Source organism: Mauremys mutica, chromosome 1, assembly GCF_020497125.1.
Source record: "Mauremys mutica isolate MM-2020 ecotype Southern chromosome 1, ASM2049712v1, whole genome shotgun sequence".
Lineage (NCBI taxonomy): Eukaryota > Metazoa > Chordata > Testudines > Geoemydidae > Mauremys > Mauremys mutica.
The window spans coordinates 84,468,916-84,492,906 of record NC_059072.1 but is presented as its reverse complement, the minus strand read 5'-3'; the positions used below and the strand labels follow the sequence as shown (position 1 = coordinate 84,492,906).

General features: G+C 44.1%; 1 protein-coding gene across 2 annotated transcripts in view; it reads right to left on the bottom strand.

The window, feature by feature from the left end:
• Positions 1-601: 601 nt before the first annotated feature.
• Positions 602-23,991, bottom strand: part of ELK3 (ETS transcription factor ELK3) — a 64,423-nt gene continuing 41,033 nt past the window's right edge. For both annotated transcript variants that reach the window (XM_044994855.1, XM_044994863.1), the window contains exons 3-5: positions 14,790-15,587; positions 7,077-7,199; positions 602-2,453 (exon numbers count right to left, since the gene is read on the bottom strand). In XM_044994855.1, the coding sequence (XP_044850790.1) occupies positions 2,355-2,453; positions 7,077-7,199; positions 14,790-15,587 (1,020 nt within the window). In that variant the 3' untranslated portion in view covers positions 602-2,354. The remainder of the gene's footprint in view (positions 2,454-7,076; positions 7,200-14,789; positions 15,588-23,991) is intronic.

Below are 23,991 nucleotides of genomic sequence, written 5' to 3'. Positions count from 1 at the left end.
ACTCCTGTAGTTTAATCTCTGATGCCTCCACTTAATTTTTCATGTGTTTGACCCAACCTTTCAGATTGGTTCATTTGTGGCCACCTTTGTTTTCAGTCTGTTTTCAATTTAGCTAGCCTAAAACTTGCAGGACATTTTGTGTAAGATTCTCATTGCTGTGGCCTGTCATTGGAGTCCTTCCTTTCTAGATGTACATGATGATGCCTATTGGGGTTCCCAAATGCTGAAATGCATGATGAGATTTTTTTTTTCCCCTTGGGTATATATTATTGCTTTGTTTAGAATCACTGGTACTTTACTTAGATATGGTGATTTCTATTTCATTTCATTAAGACTGGTCTACACTACATAGCTAGGTTCTTTTAACTACATCATTCAAGGCTGTGAAAAATATCATGCCCTGTGGTCATTGTGTTAATCTAGCTACTACCTCTTAGAGAGAGGTGGATTTACTACAGCAATGGAAAAACCCCCTCTGTCACTGTAGAAAGTGTCTCTGCTATAGCAGGGCAGTTGTGCCACTGTAGTGTTTTTAGTGTAGATGTACCCTTAGACTATGTGATATGCAGGCGAGACAAAGGTGGGTGAGGTAATATTTTTTTATTGGACCAACTTCTGTTGGTTCAAGAGACAAGCTTTCGAACCACACAGAGCTCTTCAGGTCAATAAAATGCAGGAGTCATTTTGGGTTGCAAGACCATGGAGCCTCAGGAAGAAGCTTGCTCTCATCACACTCCCTCGCCCCCAAAAATGGCCTTTAAATATCAGAACTTTACTAATAAAATGTTTATTTAGCACCTTTCATCTTGAAGGATTGCAAACCACTTTACAACTAAACACATGCATCACCACTGAAATGCATCCAGGCAGACAACTGGCACACAGCTCACTTCATACAATTCAAGAAAGAGGAGTTTTGCCAGTTACAAGGGCAAAACCCACTATTCACACAAAGTGCAGTGGGATCTTTATTGACCAGCTGTAACAGAGAGGATCCTCATTTGGGTATTTTGTTGTGTTTTAAAGATCTCATCTGAGAGATCCACACAGGATACTGCACACAACCCAATTTATCTACCTTAAAAGACAAGGTTTGTGTCAGCCCTGCCAAGTTTGGAATCTGTGGTGCCATGGAGTCTAGGTATTTCTAACCTGACACTTTGAGATGACTAAGCCGCCACCACCTCAAGCTATCGTGCATGCTTAATACGTTAATCTTTAGGTTGTATACAGATAGTGATGCAGCATTACTTATGAATCCACAATTCTCAGATACTTGATGTTTCCACATGTACAATCCCATGAATACGGTAGGGCTTTTTACAAGCACAAGGTGTTAATTTAAAGGTCTACAAATTCTGCAGCTTTGGGGAAAGCTTCATATTCTGACAGCTAAGTAGCTGCAATATTCTTCCAAGGGAAGCAGTGAAAGGCATTTGGAACAACTGGACAAAGCACTTGGAAAACCAACAGAGGTTCGGAACAATCCTGTATCAGCCAGGAGGATGGAAAGTATATGATGGGTCTTTTCAGCTGTTATTCCAACAATTCATAAGCAATTTATGAAAATAACAGGTAGTGAGTGAGTCTTCTTTCTCTGCAGACACATTTACAAAATACCATTAAAACATTTTATGAATGGTCAGGGCCCAATCCCTCCCTGGTGTAACTCTGTGAAAGTCAATGGAGTTACGCCAGAGGGGAAAGTGGGCTTCAGCATTTGTCTAGCTATGGCTTAGTTATTCTTAAATGCATTTCCTGGACATAACATTTATTATGTTCTTTCAGTTTAGCAAAGAAAAATCATACGGCTATTTTTTATACACTTTGGAAGCACTTAATACAAAGTTACATGAATACACTGCATCATTATGGCCTATCTGTGGAAAAAACACATAGGGCTGTTCAATACTAGTTATGTCTTTCAACCTTTATCTTAATACTAGAAAATATATAAATCATTTGCATAACATTATGCAAAAGAAGGCACAGCCGGTTATACTTTACACAAGCACAATGCATAATATGCAGAAAAAAGGGATAAAAAAAGCTTCACATCCTTATTAGATACATTGCTGAAATCCATTAAGAAAAGTACTTCATCAACAACAGTGTTCAACACTTGAGAGCTATGAGAAACACAATTATAATTCACTTAATGCAAAACAGATTTTTATATATATAAAAACACTGTTTAAAAATGCTAACATAATAAAAGTAGATCCATGTAATGAAAAGTGCAAACCAAAGAAATGGAGGGTTTCACAATGTCCTTCTCATGACACAGGAAAAACTAACCCATGGGAATGAATGTATTCAATTAGTTAATGAGTCCTTATCATGATGAGACGTCATCAGGATTTCTGAGCATTTGGAGAAAGCAGTACTGGAGAAGAGGCCCCATCCAAACTGGGGATTGGTACTGGTATGTGACCATTTAGCAGAGTTGGAAACTGCAAGAGAACAAAAGGTAAAATTCATTCATTATCTCAAAGGATTACTGCATATGCACTCAGCCCCAGCAACTGAACCCAGATGATTTTCCTTTCAAAGGTTCTGGTTCCTAAATGACAAGCTTTGAGTCAAATAATAATGAGTAAAATTTATTAATGAAAGGATGATATTTTTTTTCTTAAATGTACAAGAAAATACAGCTAGTTAATGCTACAAGACAACTGTCATCAGCTCACAAAATTGAGCAGTATGAAGAAAGATTTGTTGATATGCATAAAGGAAGAATGTTCTGTAATCTTACAAGACATTAATTAACACCTGCATTTGTAAGGTGTCTGAAAGAGATACGCAATGAAGATTCTTGCAAAAATGAAACTGTAAACTCAAGATACAGTTTCATCTGTGGGGGGGAGGCAAATATATAAGCCTTCAAAGTTATTTTGAAAAAAATATATGTGTATTCAGTAGAATCTGTCAGCTATTTACAAGGGACCCTTTGTCATGTGGCTAAGGGATCTAAGTATTAAGCATGTCACATTTTCAAAGTGCTGTGCAAAGAATATTAACTAAGTTAACACACCAGTATATTCTTTGTACACCCTTGCACCCTGATTGCAGCTTATTTGCACTTAATGTGTATTGACTGGTATTTAAGATCTAAGACTAGCCAGGGAGCTAGGTAGGAAAGTAGGATAAGCCTGCTACATTAGACACTCAGAATTAGTTTTTTAAAATGTGCTAAGGATTATATTGTCCTATTTTATGGCCAGACTTAGGTCCTGATTCTATGAGGCGTTACTTAAATGGGAGTGCTGAGCACCCTCAAAATTGTTGATTTCAACAGGCGTTGAGGTCACTGCACCTTAAAGGATTAGGCCCTATATACTGAATGACCCAGTCCAAAACTGCCACTTTGTTAAAACTGAACAGCTACACCAAACGGGGTGAGTGGGTGTGTAAAAAAGATATATCATTACCACCCCCCACAGGACAGAGAGTGAGCAATCCTAATTGCCACCGGGTTCTGCTACTAGCTTCAGGTTTTAGCTCAAGATTGTACATTTTATCATTCAGTTTGAAATTTGAAAAGCATCGATTCATGTGATCAGCATTTTGCAGCAAGGGTCAGTGCACCAGGGTGAAGGCTGTATCAAAAGTCAGTACTGGTTTGTTTCCTGCAGGCTTTCTGTTTATATCAGCCAGCCACAACAAGAATCACCACCATGCTCCTGGAAAATCTTTTACCTATTTGATTTCAACTAATTACGGGGGGGGGGGAGAAAACCCTCCAATTTCTTGTTTTCATACTGTATGTTCTTCAAAAGGGATATATAACCCAAAATGTCCTTCATGTGGTTTCTAAGACTACAAACCATCCCTCTTTTGTTATAATAATTGGCTGTCTCACTAGGCAGGTGAGGTGCTGAGACTACTGATTATTATGCAAAATGTGCTGATTTTACTGTAACCTCATCCCCCTACCCTTTTGTCCAATTCTTCCACCTGTTGTGTTTTATGGATGAGATGGGAGACTTAGATGGAGAGATCGCTGCGGCAAGGACTGTCTTTTTTTTCCACTTATTTGTACAGTGTGTTGCACAAGGGGGCCCTGATCCTTGACTGAGTTCTCAGTGCTACTGTAATACAGATAATAAATAATCAAAACCAAGAGAATAAAATAGTTTAACTGGGATCATTGGGGCAGCTGAGATTTCAATGAAGTTTGGTTGCATTCCCCTGGGGCTTTATTTTAGGATAAACCACAGTTATTACAAGTCTCTCATTGCCCCAATTATGTGGTAACTTTCAAACTAATGATGAAAATTTAAAGTGAGTTTAATTACATTCTAGTATTATTGCCACAGGAAGATCTTCCAATTAGGCCAAATTATGGAGGTAAATTGAATAAGGCAGAATTAACTGCAGATTTCAGTGGCACTTTTCATTTTCTCCAAGGCTGAAAGGGCACAATTCTCTCCCCACACACTGGGATGTGGGAGTGGCTTTAGCTGCGTTGTACTAGTGAGGCACTTAGTGGCCGCTTGCTTTCAGAATGAAATCTAAAGAGCACTTGATCCAGGAAGAGGCGTGTGCTTCATATTACTAGAAGCGATTGCTCTTGCTCAACATGGAGTGTCACTGTCTGCCTCAGTATCCAACAGCCTTCTGCTATGATGACGGTCATGTCCCAAAGGCACGGTACGTAACACTGGAGGGGTCTAACAAGAATGCTAAGACCCTCCTCTTTTCTCCCTTTTCACTCAACATAGAGTAGTCAGCACTCCATCCTGTTGCCACCTAATCCAGACTAGCTTTTAAGGGGTACGTCTACACAGCCTTCAGCAGCATGCCTCCCAACCTGGGTATGTAGAAGCCCTTTAAAGTCCACTCTCCCCCCTCAGCTTCAGAGCTCAAGCTCCAGCCCAAGCCACACTCTCTACACAGCTGTTTTTAGGATGCTACTGAAAGCCCCACAAGCCCAAGTGTGTCCTAGGCTGGGAGGCTTGCTGCCGCAGGCGTGACATGACCCAGTATGGGCTGTTAGCGAGAATTACCAGATCTATCTGTGTACAGGAGCCTCAGTAACAAACAATCCCCTTAGCTCTTTAGGGCAGAGACTTTTTTCTTGTGCGTTTCCACAACACACAGTACATCTGGCTCCCATCCTGATTGAGGCCTCTGGGTGCTATGGCAATATTAATATTAAATAATTAATTCTAGCCAAGTCCTGCCTGTTCTCGACTATGGAAGATGCTACACACCTGGAAAAAAGAAATTGGGGCCTGGTCCTGTTTCCGTTTAAGTCAAGGGCCACGAAAGAGAGAGTCAATCAGCTTTAGGAAGTATTACTCTCAGCCCCCACTACTTTCAGGGTTTCCGCTTCTTGTTTAAGCAAGCAATGAATGTTCAATTAACCCTCAATGGGCACAGAAACATGTCAGTCTGAGACCACCTTTTCCTTAGGGCATGCAGCCAGCTCTTTTTAACTTGACTCCTAGATTTGCTAGCTAGAATTCTGAAGGGTGGGTTTGCCCTTGCAGGCACACAAGTAGCATCCCTAGTCTGGGGAGAGTTTTACATGTGCAGGTGTGTGAGACAGGAAATAGCCCAGACAGGATCACTTGGGGAAGTCTGTTTTTGTTGCGAAGAAAACTCAGACTCGGTGGGTTAGTTCCATTTCAGCTGCTGTTGCCACTTCCTATTTGGTTTGTGAATTAAAACTTTATGCACTACAGATTTGTCACCTTGTTTTTTCTGAGCCAGGTGTTATTCAGATAAGGCCCTTTGGGTCCATCAGATGCGACAGATCCAAATCCACTTTCACTTCCAGTTCTCACTGTAGGTTGCTAGGTGCACTTGCAGTCTCATTACAGGACAAGTCTTGGATGCTTCCATCTCAGATTAAATGTCTGGATGTTTCCAATCATGTGTGCAAAATGATAGCACAATATGAATAAATGAGTTTGTGAGGTGAAACAAAGAACCCTAGGACTGCTGTACATAAACTCACATTATAAGTGAAAGGAATGGCTGTAACCCCAGTGTGGCGCTGGAGTATTTGTGGTCATATCACTCCCAGGCCTTGTGACTCTGCTGTTTGATATGGCCAGCCTTTCCGCCAGTCTCTGGAAGTTCAGGGGCTGGGTCGTCTTTGTTTCCCATCTTCCACACACTGTGTCAGTGCTGGTCTGCCCCAGCACTTGTGGGATTTCATTCCAGGGCTTTTCCTTGCATTCTTTAGCTCCTCTATGGATCACCAGCTTTCTTCCTGCCAATTAACTGATAAGTATTTTTTTCCTGTGCCCTACTGAATCAGCTGATTGGCAACAGCTCCAGTTGGCTGGAGTGTGGAGGAGCTGATAGCCCCACCCTCTTTCCAATTTCTGGATGGACACTGGGGCTTTGGACAGCTTGTATTCCACAGTGATTTATTCATGTCCTTATTGGGTTTTGTGTGGTGCTCTTCACTGTGCAATCCAAATTGCTCTCGAACATTCATTCTCACAACATCCTATGCTGCAGAGAAGTGCTGTTATCCCCATTTCACAGATGAGAAACTCTGGCAAAGAGGGATTAAGTGACTTGTCCAAGGACACACATGAAATCTGTGGCAGAGCTGAGAACTGAGCCCAGATCTTCTGAGTGCAAGGCCCGTGCGTTACCCACAAATCCTCAGTGACAGGCACCTTCACATGATAAAAGGATCAATTACTGCCTTCTGTACAAGGCTAGGCTTTGGTTTGCATGATTTTTCCAAAGCCTTTTCCTTTGCTTTCCCTCCCACCTTCACCAGCTGCAAGGCAGTCTCTTTGCTCTGCAGTCTCCTTCAGAGGCTCTGAGGGCTCAACTGTTCTCAGCTAGGGCCTTCAGCTTTTCTTTTTCCATAAAATATCTGCTATGTTCACGTTCTATGAGGGATGTTGCCTCGGAGATTCTGACAGTGTTACAGTGAATCTAACGCGGCATGTCCCTTTTAAAGAATGCCTGCTAATGTCAATATTTAGTTAAACTACTTGGAAAATTCAAAACCAACGTGCAGGATGTTACTCTGATGTCCTTTCAGTACGTGCGCCAAAGAAAGCCACCTTTAGAAATGAAATGTGTCCACAAGAAAAACCTACCTGGAACAAGGTGTTTGGTCCTTGCAGCCTGGCAGGACTCAAAGGAGCTACAGGACTAAGGCTGCTCCAAAAGTGAATGCTAGACAGCAGTGGACTTGGGGTCAACAGTAATCCATTTGGGGTCTGCAAGACAAAAATACCAACTGTGTGCCTTGAGGCAGAAGACAATATGGGTTGGACCGTTACAGCTCCATCGACAGTTTGCAACATTCTGAGGTTTCCCCCCCAGTAATCTACTGACCCTTTCAGAACAGTAATTTAATATCCCATGCTATAAAATGAGCTCCTTTTCAGAGTGATTTTATTGCCATTCAGGTTTGCTTAAGAAGATTCAAAACAGAGCCACATGATTTGATGCATAACTGTATCACAGTGTTACAATACCATGCATGCCTCATTTTAGACACTGCCTATCAACGTAAAAACATTTCACAATAATGTTTGTTTTTTTGTACACTAGCAATTACTCGCCCTGGCTACATCTTTTGGACAATTAACCCAATAATGTTTGGAGTCAAAAGCTCGGCTTTGAAGCTCACGCCCCTAGCTGGTGCTTCTCTTTCACTCTGGTTGAAAGAAGGCTTAACAAAGTGGCATTGTATTGGTTTCTGCAGTGAAGGGTGGGTTTACAACCAGAGTGACAGCTAAGGCGCCAGAGAATGCAACTAATTCTATGCTAAGAGTCTAAATCCATAGAACTAAGAATCCATGGATTTTCTGTGCTCACAGATTGCTATTTGCAAGGTCATGACTCGGGTACAGAGCTGAGAGTCTTCTCATAATGTTTTCAAAGTGGAATTGCAGGCTGGACACAGTAAAAATGCAACTGGCAAGCAGATTTCTGCCTTTAAAGAAAAAGAGTCTAAAATCACACGTGCCGTTCTGTATCCAAAATAACTTCTATCATTCCAAATAAGAAAATGACATAAGTGCTGTGCTAAGCTTTGAACTCAAGGGTTTGAAATACCACGGCTAATCTTTCTCACATCTAGGCCCCAAATTAGCAAATTACCCCTTTTCAGGAAAGGATTTAAGCACGTGCTTAATCTCATTGACTTCAATGGAAAATGAGCACATGCTTAAAATTGAGCCTGTGCTTTGCTGAACAGGGAAATGTTTTGCTGAGCGGGGTGGGGGGGAGCTGGCTGTATTTACAACATTTAAAACCTTTGTGGGAAGGAGAAGAATCTCATGACTCCTTGCAGGGAATTAATGTCCCCCACTCAGTCAACTCACATAATCCTATGTGTCTCATACTGTTGTGACTGAGGTCCTGCTCTCTTTTCACCTCCGCTGTGGCCAAGGATATAAACTTTGCCCCCTAAAGGGTCTCATTTGAGTTTGTTCAAACTGTTTACTGTCATATCTGTCTTTGCATGCGCGCATGCACACATTATGTTGCTCAGACACCACAGTTAATGGCACAGTAAAAGACCCTAGACAGAGAGAGACCAAAAGTCAAGGAATTTTAAAATCTGAATGATATACTATTCCTACTGTGGTGATGCCTAAGGGGTCTGTGAGGATTAGAGCTCCATTGCACCGGGTGCTGTACAAATCCACAGGAAGACTCACACCTGCCCTGACATACCTGCAATCAAATTCAAAACAAGTGCCTAAAGGTTAGTTTAGCAAACAGTAGCTGGGAAGGGAAGAGTGGGGCAGGAGATAACCGTAATAAGATCACACAGTAACCTAGGCTAGCAATGCACACAACCTGAGAGCCCCAACCTATTGGAAAGGTGGTTCTTTAAAAAACAAAAAAGTCTAATCTCTATTCAGTGGCTGATTTCTCACATGAAGTGGAGCTTGTGGAAAGACTTTGAAGGAGCAGGTAGTGGCCTTACGGCTCACGCCGAGCAGGTGCTCCATGCATAAGGGTTAGCACGGAGGAAAGCACAGAGATGTTTGTGGGAGATATGGACAAATGGAAGTTGAAGGCCAGTGTCGTTGGCAGAGCAAGGGGGCTACATCAGAGAGAAAAGCGGATGAGATGGGAGTGGCGAACTTGTGAAGGGGCTTGAAAGGAGATGGATGGCAAGATGCCTGACACTGGATGCAATGTAAAACTGGGAATCAAAACAGAGGTGAGCTTAGCAGCTGTGTGTCTGCATTGGAGAGGGGTGTTGGGAAGGCCAAAGCTGGAGGAGAGTCTAGTGCTCGTGTCATGATGTAAAGAGGGGGGCCTGAGTAAGAACTGTAACAGTGTGAACCAAGGAGGGGTCAGGTTTTGGAAACGTCATGGAGGAAGCAGCAGCAGGATTTGGACCAGGCCAGGAAATGGGAAGAGTCAAAGATGCCCCCCAGTTATGGTGCCTGCATGCCAGTGAGAATCTCAATAGCGATGTCAAGAAGGACAAAGCAGATGAGGGAGTGGGAAGACGATGAGGGGTGGAGACAGAAATTCAATTTTGGCCATGTTAAGTTTAAACTTATGTCAAGACATCCAGGAGGAGATGTCAGAGAGGGAGGCTCATGTGCAGGATTGGTGGGAGGGAGGCAAATAGGTGGGTAAGGAGTTGGAAGGTAGAGTTACCAGTCATTGTAGATGTAAAAATGGTAGCTTATGCTATATGAGCAGATGAGACCACTGAAGGGAAAGGGTGTAAAGCAAAAAGAGAGAGGGCAAAGGATGGAGCCCTGCAGAACCCATAAACAGTGGGTGTAGGGAGGACAATGACCCACTAAAAGAGATGATAAAGGAATGGCCAGAAATGCAGGCAGAGAACCATGCGAGAACTTCATGATGAAAGCAAGGGTGGGCAAGATTTAGAAAAGAGTCTGATCGACGGCCTCCAACGCAGCAGGGAAGTCAAGGAGCAGCAATATGCAGTAGGAGAGGGAGATCTGGCTCTGGGAAGCGTAGCTTCAGTGGAGCAAAGCAGAGGAACGTGGAGGACAGGACTGTAGGTGACCAATACCTTTAGGGGTGAAGAGAAGAAGGGAGCTGAGGGTGGTCAGTGGATAGACAAGTGGGGACAATGTTCTTTTTTTGAAGATGGGGATACCAGAGCAATCATGTCCTATGAGGGAGGGAAGCAGATAGGAGTGAAATACTGTGTGGGAGAAGAAGAGAGAAAGGATGGAGTGATTTGGATGGAAAGGTGCTAGAGGAAAAGAGCAGGCAAGAAACCCCAGGGCTGGTAACAGGAGAGCATGTTAAAGAAATGGAGTAAGCACACTGGATCTTACTAATATCAAGTTGCTAGGTGATGTTGCTACTAGCACGGATCCAACAGTGTTGACAAGGCCAAAACGTATATGAATGCGCCTTCTCTCAAGGATGCAGTAGCCTCCAAAGCCACTATGGTTTCCCTCATAGCCACATATTTGCCAACTCCCTCCCCTCCCCCATGCCGATTTCCTCCCCTCATCCCAGGTAGCACGCAGAAAGCCCTTGTGGAAGTAGGCTCTGCAGAATGTAAGGGGTCTGGGTCACCAAACATGCCCCCCAAATCCTGCACTCCCATCTCCCCATGCAACACCACGCCAGCCCGACCGTGCCCATGGTCCTTTATGTCTATGGGGAAGGGGACAGCAGGGTTTGCCCCTTAAAAGTAACTCTGTCCACTCACAAACTAAACATTTCTCCCTTTTAAGAACAGCTAATAATCATGTACATGTTGGGTTGTTTCGGACGCCAGCATGAGTGGTGCTGTTTCCAGGCTGTGTTACTATCTGATAGCCATCCTCCTGGAGTGTATCCATGGGGATTCATGAGATATGGCAAACGATGTAACTGAACTAGATAAATGGTCAGAGATCTATGTTCTTAGGGTTCTGTAAGTTAAAGGCCATTGACTTGAAACCAGCTATCTCTGCAGCCAGAACCAATACAGCTCAGCGAAGTACACAGTATTACGCAGGCTGAGCTAGCTGTGAGGTCTTGGGACACTGTTCTGAATAAACCTCACATCTGCTTTTACTTCTTCCCAGAGAACCTTCTTAAAAGAGTATATTAGCAGCTGTCATGATCCAGATGACTATGAATACCCAATGACCCAACAGCTTTTTAAAAAGGTTCTTTGGGAAGAAATAAAGAGCAAAAGGCAGGAGGAGGGGCTTATTCAGAATTGTGTCCTGAGGTCTGATCCCTAATAATGGATGCAGAGAGACCCCATTTCTCTGAAGTACAGTCCCTAAAGAAGGGCTAGTACTTAAAGAGAGATTTGAAACTGAGTTGTAACCCAGTCCGGTCAATCAATACTTTAAGGTGCCTGACAATAGTACTAAGGTAAAGTCCACACCCTCTGAAGTTCAGAGCACTAGAGTTGTCACTTTCAGCTAGAGCCAGGAGCTAGCCACAGTAAGGCTCGAATTTGGTTAATATTTAACACAAGAAGTGCAGGCTGCATTCCAGTCTTCAAATCACTGAGGCCATCAGACAGCAGCAAAACCACAGGAGGAATTTAAGGTGTAAACAACAGAACAGAGTCACCTGTCCTTAAATTACATGTGGAAATTGATATATCATCTCATGTTATGCCCCCACTGGCAATATAATCAGTATTGTATTTTAATCCTGCTGGGATGCTATTATCCCAAAGCCAGCAATAACCACACTAACCCAGATGGAAAAAGGAGCAAAGTTAGCGTAACCCTTACTAGCACAGTGCATGTCGCATCACAATAGATGACCCCTACACAGGGGCGGCTCCAGGCCCCAGCACGCCAAGCGCATGCTTGGGGCGGCAAGCCATGGGGGGTGCTCTGTTGGTCGCCGGGAGGGCGGCAGGCAGACAGCCTTCGGCGGCATGCCTGCAGAGGGTCTGCTGGTCCCGCGGCTTCACCGCAGCTTCGGTGGAGCCGCGGGACCAGCGGACCCTCCGCAGGCACGCCTGCGGGAGGTCCAACGGAGCCACGGGACCGGCGACCGGCAGAGCGCCCCCCCGGCATGCTGCCGTGCTTGGGGCGGCAAAATGTCTAGAGCCGCCCCTGCCCCTACAGAAGTTACCCCTTTAGCTAACGTGCTATAAGGTTTGTAACCGTGGTGCTAAAGGGCTCCAACCCTGCAGATGACGAATGCGAAGAGAAGGGCTGTTGTGTACACACTCATTTCATATGTTAGGAATCAGTATATTGTAGAAGCGGATGCCTCAAGAAAACAGACATAAATCAGCTTTCCCCATTTTCCAGAGAAAGGCAACAGTGCTCGCAAAACCAAAAAGATAAATAATCTGCAGAACAAGCGATGGAACTGGGCAAAATACTCAAATTTTGTTGTTATTTAAGCATTCCTGTTTTGAAATTCATTAAATCAAATTCCAAAACAAACTCTATCAAAAAATTGTACCAATTCCTTTTTTTCTTTAAGAGCAAAATTTCCCAATATCTTCGTGTCACTTTTTTCTTTTTGAAGTTGAGTTGGTCCTGTTTGGTTACCAAAGTCATAAGATCTTCGTTATGGTTCTCTGATTGGCTGAGCTTTTTATTTATGTGCTCAAGAATAGTTGTTGGAAGCCATTTTGAATCATTTTCTCAGAGGGAGTGGCTGCATTTTGTGAGCTCTTGCTGAACCATTCAAATGCCCTGTCTGACTTCTAGAGTTGGGAACAGAGTGCATATGTCCTTGACTGCATCTAGTCCCTGTGTGTCTCTGAGATCAGAATCTGGTAAATAAAATGTAGTCGGACTTGCCATTCCCAAGTAAAATGAGATTAATTGCAGCATGCCAACCTATACTCTAGATCGTATTACTTTCTATTATAACTTTACTGATATCTAAATATGGTTGATGTATTTTGTATTTTATTATGTGCTCAATTATGTCAAACTTCTTAAAGATGTAGGATGCTTTTTAAACAAGCCTAAAATCGATTGTTAATACGCAGGAAACAGCTACCGTGCTCCAATGATGCTGCCAAATGTCTGGAGAGCAAATAGCCACAAAGAGCACACCACATCTCTCACAGATGCATTCAGTCTCTTATGCGATAGGACACGCTGTTAAGAAAGATGGGCTGAACGGTGGAATAAACAGACGGAGAACTGAATCACTGATGTGTTTGATACCGACTGTAGTCCATTACCAATCAAGAAGAGGCCCACAGTCAACTACAAAACAAACCAGGCTCTTACTAATTTTTCCTTTTTGAAAATCTTGGGCGTAATACACTACTTTATAGCTAACAAGGAAGCGAAGTATCCAAAGAAATGGTGAATGAATGGACCAACAAGGAAACAAATCAAAATGGCTCTACTGACTCTGGGTATGGTATTAGATTAAAGTAGACTTGCAATGGACCTTGATTTCAATCTGTCCCATTCTGGGCCTGGTATAATTTGTCAATTTTTGTGCCCTGAAAGTAAAACATTTACCATGGTTATTATCACAGCTAGATACTCTGCATGCTAATCAATGCACCTCAGTTCTGGTTTGCCACACTCCAGTACTTTACACTTGGAGTTTTTATGATGTGCACAAAAGACAGGTAGAGACAAACAAGCTAATTTTCATTTGAGACCCAACCTTAAATCAAGTATCAGAGGGGTAGCCGTGTTAGTCTGGATCTGTAAAAGCAGCAAAGAGTCCTGTGGCACCTTATAGACTAACAGACGTTTTGGAGCATGAGCTTTCGTGGGTGAATACATCCGACGAAGTGGGTATTCACCCACGAAAGCTCATGCTCCAAAACATCTGTTAGTCTATAAGGTGCCACAGGAATCTTTGCAACCTTAAATCATTCCCTTGTGCCCAAGTACTGCAGGGCTCTAATAAAAGGAAGGCATAATATCTGGTGAATTCAGGATAAGGCTTAAATCATAACCCTAGATTTCCTTGCTTTTGTGAGTGAGTTAGCCACCCTACCATATTTTTTGTTATATATTCAATAAATTTCACTTAATATTGATTGCATGAACTTTTATGCCTATAGTTTCCATTTGTGAATATTTTTACAAATGAATTTCCTCTCTAATTTTACTGTAGTGCAGTCAGACGCAAATAACCTAGCATGATGCAAGCACTAAATCATCTGCTTCTTGCTGACTTTCCTCTTGTCCTTTGAATTACTAGGTTTGTCTAGTGACATTAATTTTAGTGAACTCCACCTTCAGGACAACTATTGTTCAACACTGACACTCCTACAATTGTGTAATTAGTTAACATCCACTTTACAGTGAACAGAAACAAATGGGTATTTCTTAGGCTCCTGCAGAAAGGAGACTGCAGCAAATGCTTTATGAACCTGTAAGGCCTTTTGAAATTGGCTTAAGAGCCCTTTCTTAGAAACCAATTAATTTGATCTGCTTTGAAAGCTAATGAAAATGTCACACTTTATGAATGGGTGCAGCAAGTGGTACTAAAAAATCAGCCAAGCATCCCATGACATACACATTCACATTTTGACCGAGTAACTACATGTATTTGTTTCTTGGCTTTTTCCTCTTTGTTCTGCATACCTTGAAACTGGTTTTAAACGATAGCTGATTGATGTTAACAGCTGCCCCAAGTGAATGTCTTGTTATCCTTCCGCCCACTCTGTGAACTGTAATTACTTTTCTCCACATTACTAAGAGAGCGCTGGGCGTGTGTGCAAGAAAGGACCGTACTTTCTACTTTTTATATAGGCATCTCCTACACCTTTTTTCCCTCCCCATGGACTCTCTTCAATGTGAAAGTCACATGCACATAAAACTGATCCTTCATTCAGTCTTGACCAAATTAGAACCTATTTGTCCAAAACAAGAGTATATTAGATAGACGTATCTTACCTGTGCAGTAAAGAACGCTGGAGTCAGGGATCCCGAAGGAAGTGCTGGGCTGTTGAGGGCGATGGAACCGATATCGGTGCTGGAAAGAACCATGGGCGGTGCTGAGATTTCCAAGCCTTTGGGTTTTTTAGCCTTTGGGGGAAGAGATGGAAATTTCGTCTTGGAACCTGAAGAGAGGTTCAGAGGCTCAAGAGAATCTGAGTCATGGCAACTGGACTCAAGAAAGAGGCTTCTGTGATCTGAAGGGAGGGGTGAGTGAGGAGACAGAGATGGAGACCGTGATGAAGACGGCGAAGTAGTAGATGAAATGCTGGCTGTGGTAGGCAACATTAAAGAAGATATTTTAGCTGACACTGAAGAGGCGAGAAAAGCAGAGCCAGCTGCTGCTTCGGACGTCGATGGCAACGACACAATGGGCCTCATCACTTGCTTGTCTGTTTTGTTTGTCACAAATCTTATAACAGTCCTGACTTCTTCCACCGGTGTGTTTCCTTCCGACTTCTCCTCCAGTTTTTCTGTTTTGATTGGCTTGTGAGTGTCTGGCTGGTTCTGCAGGGAGTTGATGGTGAAAGAAGAGTACAGCCCAGAATGGATATATTCATTACGGCTTGTGCTTTTCAGAGCTGACACATTGTGCTTGTGCTGGTCTCTGCCCTCGGAAAGCATCTTACACTCGCTGTCCTGCAGCAAGAGGCTCTCTCTGCTGATTTCCACAGCATGAGGATCAATTTTCAAAATCTCAGGAAAGGAGACAAACTTGTACACAAACTTCTGTCCAATCACTTTCTTGATGATGTTCTGTGAATACAAAACCACATGCTAACGAGGTTAGTGATTTGGATGCACTGAGTGTATTATTGTTTTCTATTTGTATTATAATGCCATGGGGCTATAGTTATGAACCAGGACCCCATTGTGCTACTGTAACGCCGACAGATCCCAGTTGTGGGTGGGCGGGATCGAACCAACAACTTGCTGTTAGCTAAGGCCGTAGAGCAGACTCATAATCTCTCTCTAAGTGGTCTCAGTGCCACTAGATGGGACAGAACACCACACCCAGGAGGTTTGTGGGCTATACAAGGCACTGTGTACAGAACAAAATACAGTCCCTCCCCAAAGAGCTTACGGTTTCAGTATAACACGAGAGGCAATGTATGGATCTAGACAGACAAGGAGTACAAATAAACAATGAAACAATATTGGTCAGCATGGCAGGCAGTGGTCGTTTACATGGTTTCACATATATAGGCTGACATTGCTCTTTGCTCATAGTCAGACAGGCATTTCAGTGAGTATTCAAACTCTTCCTTTCCTTGGGCCTGATTCCATCCAGCTACCTAAACATTTATGTTACACGCCTCCTCATCACATCTAACAAAATTGCCATCTCTACAATATATACGCCGTGACATGGATTAATCACCTCTCTCTTCCCCTAAAGCAGCTCAGAAATATTTTCTTTCCAATGGAAAAAGAGCATTCTCAGCACCTTGGAGGTTTGAACGCCTCTGCCTTTAGATGGGCTATCATGGGCTATGTAGGAAACTCAGCTGTAGCTCTTGCAATCCCTAGATCCATGCTCCCTAAGGGTTTAGCTTTCCTTTCAAATGTTTGCAAATTATAAAACAAATCTAAGCAGAGTCTGGATGAGCTGTCCCCTGACATCTAGTTGTGAGCTGTGGGAAAAGACTTCAGAAGCTGATCTCATTTGCATGGACACACCCACCCTGCCTAGGTGCTCAGCATGATGGGACTGCTTGCCCATATGATCACTTCTGGCTGTTGTTGGATCCCCCGTCTCCTTGTTATTGGGGCAGGAGTAATAAAGGGTTGTTATCCTTGTTGTGTGAACCGAGGGCAGCAGAACTGTACCTGGCATATCCCAATGGAGGGACTCACCCTCAATTGAACGACACTCACTAGATAGGGGACATGGGTTCCAAAGCCCAATGAGTTGAGACTGGTGTGGGCTCTGTATAAGGGTGGTTGATACTACTTGATCATTCTGCTCTCCCATTTAGACTCAACTGAGAGCCTTGTTACAGGTTGTAGTGCTGATCACTGATACCTAGATCTAAGTATTAGACCTACTTTGGAACAGTGCCTTTATTGGAAGAGACTGCACAATGTGCATCAGTGGTTAGGTTCCCCACTAACAGCTGAAATCACTGAGAGCTATGTTAAGTGGGGGGGGCACTGAAGATATCTTGGTGAGTGGCCAGCCAGGCAGCTGGCAGAGAGGGATAGCCAGCAGGGAGGCTGGTGGAGAGGGCCAGAGCAGAGCCCTGCAGAGGCGTGGCAATCGGCTGTTGGGGTGACAAGCGAGTGCCTAAGCAGTGCAGCGTGTAAGGTGCCTCCTTACTCTCCCCCCTTCACACAGAGTGGGAGGTGAACTCTGCAAATGAACCTCTGAACTCTGGTGCTGCACTGACCAAGGACAGCAACTGTGAGTAGAGTACAGAGAAGGGACAGGCACATTAAAGGCACTTTTGGGTTGCTGGACTTAAGACCCTGAGGGGAAAAGGACACTGCCCAACTTACTTGGTGGTGAGTCTTTTGCTCATGGTTTGTGTTTATGAACCCTGTTTGTGGTGTTTTCCCAAATTAATGCTGAGTTACTTTCCTCCTTTTATTAAAAGGCTTTGCTACACAGACTCTGTGCTTGCGAGAGGGAAAGTATTGCCTCTTAGAGGCGCCCAGGGGGTGGTGTGTAATTGTTCCAGGTCACCGGGTGGGGTAGCCCATTAAACCTCTATGCCTGCATACATGTGCTAGTGTGCAGGCTTAGCCGCTGTAGTCTTGCGCCACCAATTGACAACGATCACACGCCCTTCAGCAGTCATGAGACAGGAGCTAAACGTGTGACAAATGCAAATGTTTGCACAGTCTTTGATGTCACAAACAAGGAATTACCACCTCAGCTCAGGGGTGAGTACAGGGAAATCTTTTACTCAGACACAAAAAATAATAGCAACACAGAAAAAAATCCCAGCTATGTAAATTGTTGTTGGTACAACTGTTTGCTTTTCTTCATATTTGCCCTAATGAAAGAATTTACTGGCCCAATCACTTTAATGTTTCTAGGGGGTTGACTTTAGTAAGGTGTGGATCAAGCCCTAAATCCACTGATGTGCTTTATATCACACGGGTAGCTGTGTTAGTCAGTGCATCTGAAGAAGTGGGTTTTTTACCCATGAAAGCTTATGCCCAAAAAATCTCAGTCTTTAAGGTACTACTGGACTCCTCATTGGTTTTGATGTGCTTTTGCCCAATTATACAACATTTTAGACCTACAAGGTCCTTGTATGAGCTCATATGCAGTTACATTATGGTACCAGATAACATGAGACCATGAAAAGGAAGAGAGCAGGGGGGGAGCAAAAAAACCTAACTGGCTTCAAAACTAAGCTTGGTACATTTCTGGAGGGGATGTATGAGGAGACTGGCTACATGCCATTGTAGGCAATCTGTGACTGCCTGTAGCAAATATCTCTAAATATCTCCAGAGGCTGGTGATGGGACACTAGATGGAGAGGGCTCTGAGTTACTACAGAGAATTCTTTCCCAGGTGTCTGGCTGGTCGGTCTTCCCCCATGCTCAGGGTCTAACTGATTGCCATATTTGGGGATCAGGATGGGATTTTCCCCCAGGTCAGCTTGGCAGAGACACTGGGGGGGGGGGTTCACCTTTCTCTAATACAGGAGTGGGTGGGTGAGGTTCTGTGGCCTGCAATGTGCAGGTGGTCAGACTAGATGATCATGATGGTTCCATCTGACCTTAAAGTCGATGAGTCTGAGACCTCCAGTCTATGAGATCTCCATATCAAGGAAGAAGAGGGGGCAGGGGCAATTTTTCAGATATTTCAGAAGTGAGTTTTTGTTTTCTTGGGGTCCATGGTTCTCTGACAAAGGATTCTCCCCTTTAAAAGCCTTTTTGGTGACCACCCCTCTCTCTGGTGCACAGCTGTTTCTTATAAGGTAAAACTGCTCTGTGGTAAGTAAAGTTGAATGTGAACTTACATTATTCCTGTAAACTTAATTTCTTTTTCAGTCAACCATAAATAGCTATTCCAAGACTTGGCAAACAAAGTCTCAGATCACAGTTCTCTTTCATTAACTATTTGTTTTGTTGGTTTAAAAAAGAAATTCAGCCTTAATTCCTATTTATGTATCTAGATTCTTACATGGCTTCCATCACTGTAGGCTCTGAAAGCCTCATATACATTAGGGGATTTATCCTCACCAAATCCCTGTGAGGTAGGGAACTGTTGTTATCCCTGTTTTACAGATGGGGAGCCAGACACACAGAGCAAAAGGGACTTGGCCAAGTTCACAGAAGGAATCTCCAGAGCTGGAAATTAAATCCAAATTTCCCAATCTACTCCTTTAACCGCAAGCCCGTGCTTCCTCCAGTCTGAGTTGTACGTGTATCTGTCTAATAGATTAAAATGATTACACAAAGACTATTTTTATAACTCCGAAGATATCTGGAATCTAAATGCATGTGTGTGTTGATTCTCCTAGCTTCATTTTAGGACTTGGTTTATGTTTTTGTCTGCTCTGGTGTAGCTGAAACATCGTTCTCAGTTTTACTTCACTCTGACTCAGTTTTATACCTCGTACTACATTTTTGAATTACTTAAAATATAAAATTCAAGACTATTCCCAGAATATAACTACTTTCCCCCCCCCCCAACATTTTAATTTAAAAAATCTACTTTTGGCTCCTGAGGATTTGTTGCATCTAGTATTGGCAATGGATGTTGTGCTTGGAAACGGACTCCCAGCACGAAAAGATTAAATAAAGTTAAGAGAGGCGCTTTTACAGTGGAGCAAGCTTGAAACAGGGAAACGTTTCTATAAACAGCCATTGAAGTGGCTGGTGATTTTTATGCTTCTTTTGCTATTATTCAAGATAGAATTGTTTTAATACAGGGCCCTTTCAGTGCAGCTTTCTCATCTGCATGAGCCTGTAGTGAAGTCCTAATAATTAATGATGGGCAGAGCTAAAAAGGTTGAGTTCACATACTCCTCAAACATTTTGGATGCTGCTCTGAAATACTGAGCCTAAAACCCCACCATCATAGTGTCAGGGAAAATAAAAATGCAAATTAATTAGCCATTTCTGAAACACCATTGTCATATCTCTAGCCAGAAATGCGCAGATTAACCTTAGCTTTTCTTCACCTTCAGGTTTCCTTGTTTGTTTGTCACTGGCTGTGTCCCTTCCAGAAATATGAAAGGTATATTAGACCAGACTCTGAAAGATGGGCAGCAAGGAGAGTATCAGCCTTGGCTACAAGCACTAGCCAAATGGTTTTCTTTCAATATCAGACGGCAAAGAAGGTTGCCTTTGTGCTAATGTCTGCTCCTGCCAAGTTAGGCAACTGTTCACCATGATATCAGAAGAGCAACCACATGCACTTGCCCCGCCTTCTGTTTAAATTTTAGATTAATTACTTCAGAGAGAAAACTTGCTTTTATTCATATCTGCTGACCTAGCCATCAGGGTGGGTTATTGCTAGAGAGGGTGCAGTATGGAAAGGAGTAACTGTTGTGTTAGTGTAGTTCGAGGAGTAGAAAACAGGTCCAATGACAGCTTCAGTGCCTCCACTTCCTCAATTTATGAACTGTCTATTGGCCTTATCAGGAGACAGCAATCTCTCTAGTGTTCTGAGCATGGTCTGGGAGCTGGGACACCAGAGTTCTAGTGGCAGGTCTGCAACTGGCTTCTTGAGTGACTTCCATCAAATCACTCGGCCCTTTGGTGCTCCTCTTTCCTCAGCAGCAAATTAGGGATTATATAACACTTACCCAGTTTTGTAAAGTGGGTTGAGATTTTTGGATGACTAGAGCTAAGAGGATCTGTGTCTGTCCATGCCTTTGTGCTAGAATTCCAACCATGTTAGGGAACTCTGTTAAAACATGGCTGCACCCTCAGCATGTTATAACATGGTTTGAGTTTTCCTGTGCGTACCAGACAAAATTATATACTAACCAAGGGAAGGGAACCTTGTTAGCATAGTTCTTTTAATGTGGTCATAATTTGATTTGGTTTAGTCTATGCAGGAAAAACTAAACCACTTTATGATATGGTTAGGACACAACTAAGTTGTGCAGGGCCGGCTCCAGAGCCCAGCGGGGCAAGCACCCGCCTGGGGCGGCCCTTTCCCGGGGGGGCGGCAGGCTGGGCCGGCGGACCTGCCGCAGTCATGCCTGCGGGAGGTCCACCGGAGCCCCGGGAGCAGCGGACCTGCCGCAGGCATGACTGCGGAGGGGACGCTCGGCCGGCGGCTCCAGTGGACCTCCCGCAGGCATGACTGCGGACGGTTCGCTGGTCCCGCGGCTCGGCTGGACCTCCCGCAGGCATGCCTGCGGCAGCTCAACCAGAGCCGCCGGACCAGCGAACCGCCCGCAGCTGCGGGAGGTCCAGCCGAGCCGCGCGACCAGTGGACCCTCTGCAGTCATGCCCGCGGGAGGTCCGCTGCTCCCGCGGCTCGGGGGCGTCTCCCGGGCATGACTGCTTGGGGCGGCCAAAAACCTAGAGCCGCCCCTGAAGTTGTGGGTTCCCTAATGTAGCTGGGATTCTACTGTAAAAAGGCCTAAAGTGATCGATGGGAGCTGTCTGTCCACCCTGATAGCTGTTAGTATCTGGAGTTTACCCCTATAGAGAGCGGGTTTTTTTCCCCTGGGAGCAAATGTACAAACCGTTTGGATGTGAATATTGGTTTGGTTGACGTTTGAATTTTCCCCTCATTTTGTTTGTTTTCATTCTAACAGATGGATGAGTACAGAGAATTGTTCAGCAGTAACTTCTTATCATTTAAGGTTTCAAATTACAGAAGTGTTCCAGCACCATCCTTTAATCAGAATGAAGAACACTGCTATTGTAAATTATGATTCACTGACTACTGCTTTCTGCACCAGAATATTATTAGTGTGTGCATATGCTGGGTATGCAGCTAGATGCTGGTAAATAAAAACACACTCTGTGTGAGTATGTTTGTCACATTGTATTTCGTTACTTTTTTTTAATGTTGAATTCTTTAGCAGATAAAATTCATTCTGATTGTATCTTTGGAATGAGCTGACGAAGTGGAAGATTTTTACTTAGCTGGATTTAGACAAGACTTGGAAGCAAATGTGTGTCATGCGTAACACTGACCTCACTCAACTTTTCACTGTCAAGAAATCTTGCATGAATAATTTAAGACAATGGTTGCAGTCATGGATGTGAGTGAGATTGGAATCTGGGGTATTTGCTTTATTGCTGCTATTACCTCCAGCTAACGAGCCACCCTGTGCGGCAATCCAAACATTCAGCAGCTATTCCATTTGATGATGAAGATACTTTCCATAAAATGAGCTGCTTGCTGATTCTAGCAGAGTCCCAACTTAGCATTAGCAGCAGAAGTGCCCATGTCAGCTCCAGAAACAGTAGTAGTAAGAAAGTACCTCCCCACGACATTCTTTGCCCAACACTAATCTTCCTCTCTGTGCCCTCCCCTCAGAACTACGGACAATTAGAGGAAGATACATAACTGTGCAGTTGATTGCCCTAAAATCAATGGTAAAATGTATTATGTTACACAAGGCCTGTCTGTGCACATGTAGTAGCGATCATTAGTTGATTTAAATATGAGATCAAGCAATGCTGGGAAATCATTTTCTGCTTTGGAAAGATATCCTGGTTCCAGTTATTTACTTTTTCCACTTACTGTTATCACGGGACCTGGGACCCCCATTATGCTAGGCACTGTGTGCACACAGAACAAAAACACAGCCCCTGCCCCAAAGAGCTCACTATCTTAGGCCTGGTCTACACTAGGACTTTAATTCGAATTTAGCAGCGTTAATTCGAATTAACCGTGCACCCGTCCACACCAGGAAGCCATTTAATTCGACATAGAGGGCTCTTTAGTTCGAATTCTGTACTCCTCCCCGACGAGCGGAGTAGCGCTAAATTCGACATGGCTATGTCGAATTAGGCTAGGTGTGGATGCAAATCGAACTTAGTAGCTCCGGGAGCTATCCCACAGTGCACCACTCTGTTGACGCTCTGGACAGCAGTCCGAGCTTGGATGTTCTGACCAGCCACACAGGAAAAGCCCCGGGAAAATTTGAATTCCTTTTCCTGTCCGGACAGTTTGAATCTCATTTCGTGGTTGGACATCGTGGCGAGCTCAGCAGCACCGGCAGCAATGCAGAGCTCTCCAGCAGAGGAGTTCATGTAATCTCTGAATAGAAAGAGGGACCCAGCATAGACTGACCGGGAAGTCTTGGATCTGATCGGTGTGTGGGGCGAGGAGTCTGTGCTTTCGGAGCTGCACTCCAACAAACGGAATGCAAAGACCTACGAGAAGGTCTCCAAAGCCATGAGAGACAGAGGATACAGGCGGGATGCAACGCAGCGCCGCGTGAAAATCAAGGACCCCAGACAAGGCTACCAAAAAATCAAAGCGGCAAACGGACGCTACGGAGCCTGCCACCACTGCCCCACCAGTGACCGTGGACTCTGACGATGGGACAGTGTCGACGGCCAGTTCCTCGGCGATGTTCGCGGACGGGGAAGATGAGGAAGGGTTTGTGGAGGACGAGGCAGGCGACAGCGCTTACAACGCTGGTTTCCCCGACAGCCAGGATCTCTTCATCACCCTCACGGAGATCCCCTACCAACCCTCCCTGGCCGTTAACCCGGACCCTGAATCAGGGGAAGGAGCAGTTGGTAAGTGCTTTAAACATGTAATCTTTTATTCTTAATATTACAGGAATCTGAAGTATGTGAAAAGGAGGTCTCTATATATATGGGGATAGAACAGAAATCATCCTGGGAGATCTCCACGAAGCTCTCCAGGAGGGAATCGAAAAGCCTCCACAGGAGGTTCCTGGGGAGAGCTGCCTTATTGGGTGCTCCGTGGTAGCACACTTTTCCGCACCAGGCTTTCATGAGGTACTCAGGGAGCATTGCCTCCCCGAGCACGGCTGCATAGGCCCCTGGTTTGTGCTGGCTTTCACGCAGCATGTGCTCTCTATCTCCTTCAGTGACCGTCCTCAGGGTGATCTCGCTCGGAGACTCCTGCATCTAATTAGGGGAATTACTGTAATGTTACGCCTGGTCCAAAGTATTTTTTAAAAATCTGCAGACAGACGGCGTAGCAGAGACTCAGCACGCTGCTGCGTGACAAGCGTAACGGAAAGCCAAA